General features: G+C 36.6%; 1 protein-coding gene across 1 annotated transcript; it reads right to left on the bottom strand.

Moving 5' to 3' along the window:
- Positions 1-408: 408 nt before the first annotated feature.
- On the bottom strand, positions 409-3,441 carry LOC131063197 (protein DETOXIFICATION 48). The gene is made up of 2 exons (XM_057996987.2): positions 3,148-3,441; positions 409-2,011 (listed from the first exon to the last, which is right to left on the bottom strand). Exons 1-2 carry the CDS (start codon positions 3,406-3,408, stop codon positions 602-604), a joined length of 1,671 nt encoding a protein of 556 aa, XP_057852970.2. The 5' UTR covers positions 3,409-3,441; the 3' UTR covers positions 409-601.
- Positions 3,442-7,955: the final 4,514 nt, after the last annotated feature.

Here is a 7,955-nt window from a genome sequence, read left to right as displayed (position 1 = left end):
ACCTTTGTTTAAAGAATTAAAAGTGTTAAGCTTCATGAATATTATGTGTGTTGGATCTTTGTGAAAATTTATATTTGAAGAATTAAAAGTGTTGATCTTGATTGATAAAAGATTTAGATTCTTATGAAAATTTAAATTCAATTCTAGATAGCATATAAAATAGATTTCTTGAATGATATAACCACCACCTCTAAAGTTCAACTAAACACTCACCTTAAATATATTGAAATAAAAAAGAAAGTACCTCATTATAACCACCACACTAAAGCAACCCAAAAAAAAATTCCAACTTAGGAATAAAAAGATTCTTTCAATTTTTAAAACAATATAAGAGTAAACTAGTCTTCCTTAAACATTTCATAGTTTTATTGAAAGAACCATTACCTAGTACATTGACTCTTTGTAACTTTGTGATAAATTATTGTGCCCTACCATTATCGATCTAATGGACAATGCTATTATAGCCAAATGGCGCAATTAAATATTAAAAATACAAGTAAATCTGATCCTTGACACCGCAAAACCCAGAGTTACATGCCGCATATAAAGAATTTAGTATAGCACAAAAAATCAGGTATCCAAATATCCATTTCCAGGGGCTTTATCGATCAACTTTCACAAGTACCACAACCTCTGATTTTACAGAATTCTTTTCTTCTTCGTCATTAACCCCACATGTTAGCTCCTTGGCCCTCTCTGCCTCAAGCTTCCAGTCGGTTCTGAGAAGCATGAACATCATGAGACAAATACAGGAAGCCTGAGCTGCAAACAAGCCCATCCACAGCCCCACAAAACCCACATTCAAAAAAAAGCCCATAAGAATGGCCACGGGCATACCCACAAAATAAAATGACCCCAAATTTATGTTAGCACCTACAGTTGGTCTAGCACTGCCTCTTAAGACACCACACCCAGTTGTTTGTGGACAGTTGCCAAGTTCACAGAGACCCACAACAGGCAAAGCCAAGGATGTCAAGAGCAAAATCTCAGGGTCACTTGTAAACATAGTTGCCCATTTATGCCTCATTGTAGTAGTAAATGTCATAGCCAGGAAGCCCAAAATTGTTCCACAGGACAGAGCAACGATCATAGCCCTTCTAGCCTTGCCTGGCCTGTTGCCACCCAGTTCATGACCCACTCTTGTAGAAACCCCTAGGCTTAGTGAAGAAGGAAAAATGTAGACCAAAGATGTTGTTTGGATGAGAATTCCCATTGAGGCCACAGAAGCCTGAGGATGTAGTAATAGCCCACATAGAATTATCATGAATTCATACCACCACCATTCTAGGCACACTGAAATGCAGCTGGGTATGGCCAAACTTAGCAATGGCTTCCACCCTTTGAAGCAATCCTTTGTTAGGCCTTGCCATGAGTCCTTGCAGGCTCCAGAGATGTATAAGTAGGCTAGGAGAGATAGGAGAAGGTTGAAGTTGGTACATACTGCAGCCATGGCTACTCCTTTTATGCCCAAGTTGAGAACTAGGACCAGAAGATAGTTTATTGGGATGTGAAATGTGAGAGCAATGGCAGCACAGTAGGTTAGAGGTGTGGTTATGTTTTGAGTCCTGAGATAGATGCGGAGTGGGTGAAGGATTGCTTGGGCTAGGAGGTCTGGAAGTGAGAAGATGATGTATATGCTGGCCATGGATGTAATGTCTGGCTCTTGGCCACACCAGAGTAGGATTCTTTCCATGTTTAGCCACAAAAACCCTATTGGGAGAGAGGCAGACAGTAGGACTAGGATTGTCCTTTGAAGTGTTAGGCCTAAGAGGCTCCATCTCTTGGCCCCAAATGCTTGCCCACATATAGGCTCCATCCCCATGGCTAGCCCTGATATGACAGAGTATCCAGTGATGTTTGCAAAGCCAATAGCAAGTGACCCTCCTGCTAGCTCACTTTCTCCCAAACGGCCTAGGAAGAGCATTGAGATCATTGCTCTGGAGTAGAGAAGTAGGCCTGTTAAGGCCATGGGACCTGCAATCTTTCCCATTGCTTTCAGTTCTTCCATCACCTGCAAATTCAAAAGACAGCTTCTGATCAGAATCCACCATTGCCCACCATGTCCAAATGCATAACATGTTGCTTAAAAAACAAAATGGCAATCTGATTTGTGTCTGCAAGGCTTGCCGTTTACGTAATTGGGAATTGAACTATGCCCTGATAATTGCAATACCTAAGCATGATTTTGAACCTTTTTTCTCCGAGTGTTGAGTCTCAAGGCTCAAATGCTGATCCATGCTTATTATGAAGACTGCTTCTAATGTTCTACTGCAATGAAGTCCTCTAACAGGGATATGCACCTAAGAACAGGTATCTGAGGACTACACTAATTATCAGAGCAATTAGTTTTCACAAGACTCATTAGTGGTACAAAATCTTAGTTCACACAGGCATCGAAGGTTCTCTGGTTATACTAGAGTACAAGGCTCTCCTATTTTGGATGGCTCACCGAATGCTTACAAACATGTAAATCTAGAAACTTGTAGGCATATATGTTAGCTTTGTTAGAACATAAAAGACCAACAAAAGATGAGAAAGAAACAAACATATGCCTTCTATAGGAAGACAATCTATTGGCTTGGATTACCGAAGAAATTAAATTCATTCCAATGTTCAGCCATCAGGGATAAAGTTCCCTTGTCCTATATTTTATGTTGGGGATTTTATAAAACTTATAACAGCTTAAAAAACCGTAATGCTATTTAAAATGCAAAATTGGTCAGCATAAAACATCCAGAACCAAAAACACCAGTGACATCTAGCTGTCGACCACTTCATCCACAATACCCTCAAGAAAGATCAAAACCAAAATTGGGTATCTATTTAAAAAACATACATTCTAATGTTCACCTCGCAATAGTATCAAAGTCTCCTTGTCTTCCCAAGAAAATACAAACAAACAAAAGAAAGATTTTGATAATTAGTTAAACTCAGAAGCTCTGTTTTACATTCCGATGTTCACCTAGCAATAATAGCAAAGTCTCCTCGTCTTCCCAACAAAATACAAACAAACAAAAGAGAGATTTTGATAATTAGTAAAAATCAGAAGCTCTGTTTTTGGTGGTGGGTGGATAGACAAGAAGTAACTAAATAATATTAGTTTGGACTGTGAAAATCTGATAACATCAATGAAAAAGAAGTTCTAACCTCAGCACAGTTGGGCCATCTCTTGAGGTCGTAGTTGCTATCCACTTCTACTTGCTGGACAGGCTTTACTTTTTCCTCCTGGACAGAGGAAACCTTGATGTCCTTGACAGAGGAAACCTTGATGTCCTGGACAGAGGAAACTTTGATAATATAATGCTCTTGACTACCATCTTCTCCTTGGTGATACTGTTTGTTGACTTCAAGGAAAGGAATGTCTTCCTCCCTTTGGGGGCAATGGCATGAATAATTATGTCTGCACATGCTTGGCAAAAGGAATGCAGGAAACAATACCAAAGGAAATGTATAATCTATTCTCTTTACTACCTACTGCTTAAATATATAGTCTTTTCCTCTTTTCTAACTACTGTCAATCAAAGGAAGTAATTAGTATTGTAGACTTGGTGAATTGTGTGGAAGTATCCGACCATGATCTAGTAGACTAAGTTCTAAACTCTTCTACACTATAACTCACAGACCCACTTGCAAAAGATCCTTCTGACCACCTTAACACAAACAGCAGAGCATACCCACAATCTCCAAAGCAACTAATTATGACTTTCCTTTCCTCCCACAAGGGAACAGAAAAGACAGTGTCTGTCTGTCAACCCTACTCAGTTCATCTGCAACAACTTTACAAATTTGCCTTTAAATGTCCCCATTCACTATCCCGATACGAGACAGATGACATTGACACAAGAATAACAGCACAACACAATGCTGCTTGTTGCTTAAGCCTCAACTCTCACTTCACTAACCGCACATAACTGCTGCTTTATAAGCAAATTAAGCAATTTCTGATCAATTTTTTTTAATTTGTTTTACATTTAAACCAGGTCAAGTTTTTAATATCCAATGCTCAAATCAGTAACAGAGAACTTGACACGACATTCTTTTTAATATTCCAATTGAATGTTCTTAACCCATTATTCTGATTGGAGAACAGTTGGCAATCAGACCCCACGAAGGAGGTCTCAAAGTAATTTTAGATTTACTGTTGAGCCTGCAATTAAACACTCCAGATGTTTGATCCAGTTTGCTCTCCCAACCAAAAACAGCAGGCTAAAGACTGCATCTTGTCGCTTCTACTGCTAGCTGGAATCGGTCCTCTCTCGTCTTATCTTCTCTCTTTTTCTATGCAAATTTTCTGATCCACCTAAAATTTTATCCCCATTTCGGGATATAGATTATAGATACATTGTACATTCAAATGATAATTCAAGCGCTTAGAGAGTTAAATTTTTGTGAGGCTACGCTCCCCAAGCAATAAGATGACACGATGGTTATTAGTTTTTTTAATTTTTTTTTACTTAATCTAGTTTGAACAAAATTGTCAGTCAGTCAGCCTCTTCCCAATGCAAGGAATCAATAGTCAGTCCTAGTTTTCTGATAAAAAAAAAATGATGGCTATTTTGAAACGAAAATTCGGCCTCTGAGAATGGAATTTACACCAAACAAAACGACATGGCCGGCGCAGGCATGTGCCTCCTCCCCCCAAATGGAAATAAAGTTAAAAGACCTCATTCTTTGCTCACAAACCCTGCTTTAGTGATCTATATCTTAACTACATCAATATTCTGAACTAAATCAGTGATCCTTTCCTTTTTGTTATTCCTCACTTTGTTCTTGTGGATGTAATTTCTGGTTTTTATTTATTTAATTTTGATTTCAGTTTTATTTGGATTAGTTTTATGAGAATCTTTTTCTTAAAATTGTATATGTCAACGAGTTCTTCATATGAGATGATGAATGGTTATGAATGAGTACACTGGGGATCAAGTCTTCTCGAGTACAAGGCTCTAACACCATAAGATCAAGATTGTGTTTTGGATTACTTTGACACCCCTAAGCCCTTGACTCTCAATTGAAGAGGTTTCAACCTAAGGCTTGTGCTTCCATATCACGTAGCAAAACGATCTTGCCAATGATATAAAATTCCACATACATACTTACATATGGATGATAGAAAATATGATAGCGAAAAGAAATAAATAGGCTTTTCAAAATTATGTAGATTAATTAATTAATAATTAAAATAATTAATACCAAAATAATTAGATAAATAATTGTTTTGAAATAATATTGAAATATGTACATAAAATAGTGTTAAATTGATCAAGAGGGATATATGTGTATTTAACTTCAAATGTAATAAGAGGATGTTCTACTATAATGAGTATTTATAATTCAATTTGGATTTCTACTATTGATTCTATGACAGTGAAGTTCTCACAAACTAAGAAAGAACTTGCACTTTGTTTTGGTTCAACCTTACATATATAGTTTTGATCTTCACACTCAATTTTGATTTGAGTTGCTCATTCTAAACCTCGTTTATGGTCTTGGTCTTTGCAATTTGTGTCTTTAGAATCTTGTTCACCTTATATTTCTAAGAATAGTGGTGCTTTTGAGCCCTATGAGAACTTGCTATGCTAGGGAAGGGAAGTCAACTAGCTTCTTGCATTGTAAATTCTAGAAACTATATCACCTCATCTAATGTAATTAGTTTGAATTTCTTATAAATTTAGAGGAAAATATACCAAGTGATCAAATATAAATAACAATGAATTTACTGTATAAATTGACAATAAATGAAGCTAGAAAATATAACTTTGTTAGAATTGAAAGCTCATTCAAATTTGGAAAAATATATGGAAGAGATGAGTGCCTTCTACTTTTTTATATTGCTTTGAATTTAGCCAATTATGGATTTACAATGCCAAACTAGAAAATTTACTAATGATAGTGTTTATGATGAAAGAGAGATGGACAAGTCTATCTATCAATTCAACAAGAATTGAACCCTCTTTCATAAACATTAGAATACACACCATAAAGGTGTTATGCTTGACTATCTCTTACTCAAAGAGAGTCAAGCAACCTAGGCTCTATTCCTTTGTTGCATGAAAGATTGCTTCATTGATTTAAATGTGAACTAGGTCCTAAATCATGCATAAATGAAAATATAAACTAATAAAATAGATTGATAGACAAACAAGAAGCTACGAGAAAGTATAGAACTAGAATAGTGATATAGAAGTGCACCTGTCACAACAAACAGAACTCAAAATGGCTATCCACTAGAGCTAGGCACCATAGTATTGACAGATGTCCTATTGAAAATGTAATTCTAACATGGTCTCGAAAGCTCTTAAACTACCTTCCCTCAAAGTTGTATGTCAAACAAGAAGGTCACTAGCACTAGGCACCCTTGACTAAGCCTAATTTGATGAAATTTTCTAGGAATCTCTGTCTCTATTTGCAATATGCTCTCGCACCTACATTCTGGGTATGTACCTGTATCTGAATTTGTAAACACATAAAAGAAGAGGAAAATGGCGTTGTGGCTATATAGGGGCTTGCCTCAGTCAAGCCCCTATTTTGGTGATTTTCACCTCCACAAATAGCAAAATTTGGATCTAAAATAAAAGTGTGCTTTGAACCTTAAATGTATCTAAGACTGTGATTAGAAAATAAGTGTATAACATAAAAAAGAGCCCTAATCAAGTGTGTTAGAGTGAACCCTAAACAAGACAATCAAGGGTAATGCATATAACAACTCAAGAATACATGAATAATATAAATGAACATAGATTAGTGATAGAACAAATTTGAAGCTAAAATGTAGAAATGTAAGAATAACATGAAATCATACCAAACCCTTAAGGAGAGGTACATGCTAATAATTAGTTACTGATTCCCTATCATCATCCAATATTCCTTGAAGCTTCCATCATGATGAATAAATGTTGATGAAGATTTGATGTTGTTGAATATTCCTTACATTTGTAGACTTGTACACTCACTTTTAGCAGTAATTTCGCATCATAAGGATATCATATATGCTAGATAGATCTCACAAATGAGGAAAGTAACTTTATTATATATGAGTTACAAGATTTAATTTCATAAAATACTGACTTATAATGGCCATATCCAAATTTTGAGACCAGATTCAACAATGTTAAGGCCAACATTTTAATCTCCCAAAATTTTGACAAAAAAACATTAGTCGCTAGAGCAAATTGATAGTGACACGATAAAATAGGCCTCGCTTTTGCAAGAAGCTAGATATTAGGACCCTAATATTTGGATCTCAAATTTAAATTTGGATTAACAATATTTAGGTATGGAATTGTAGCGTCCTAAATTGTACTCCCTTACAATTTTGTCCTCATTTGGGCCCTCACCTTAGCGTTTATGTCTCAAGGTCTGATTGGAGCCCTGATTCTACTCACACCATGGAAATTCTTCATTATTTTTACCTTGCACTTCATTTCCCCCTTGTTTCTTGGTTCCTGATTGATTAGAACCAAGGCCTTGGGGCCCTGGTCCTCAAGGACCAGAGCGCCTAGTGCCCTGGTCCTCCCAATCAGGACCCATTTTTGGGCCCCTTAATGGTCACAACATTCTAGTTGCGACCTAGATCCCGTGTCGGCTCATGTCAAAAAATTAAGTTATTTTTCAACGGGAAAGTGTGAGATTTTGCCAAGATCAAGAGGCAATGGAAAGCACAAATAAGAGAGAACAAAATAGATGATCGAAATAAACTGTATTCTATCAAGATGAAAAATATGATCAACTGGATCATTAAGCATTACATACAATGAATATGAGCCTACTTATATAGGCAAGGCTATATGGATATGTGAGCACACAAACATGACATGTGGCTCGACAAGAAACAAGGGTAGGTAGGAAATAGGTGTGGGTAGGTAGGAGAAACAATATAATATTCCACATGAGGTGGATCACCCACTGAATGTGGAGTGTAACAACAAGATCACACCATAAAAGGTGGAAATTCTCCT

This window comes from Cryptomeria japonica, chromosome 5 (assembly GCF_030272615.1).
Source record: "Cryptomeria japonica chromosome 5, Sugi_1.0, whole genome shotgun sequence".
NCBI lineage: Eukaryota > Viridiplantae > Streptophyta > Pinopsida > Cupressales > Cupressaceae > Cryptomeria > Cryptomeria japonica.
This window is presented reverse-complemented; position numbering and strand designations above follow the sequence as displayed.

Bases quoted from the DNA above. Each gene is read 5' to 3' on its own strand.
- LOC131063197 (XM_057996987.2), bottom strand. From the start codon at position 3,408: ATGTGCAGACATAATTATTCATGCCATTGCCCCCAAAGGGAGGAAGAC. The intron at 2,012-3,147 runs GTTAGAACTTCT...TTGAATTTGCAG, and splicing joins GATGGCCCAACTGTGCTGAG to GTGATGGAAGAACTGAAAGC.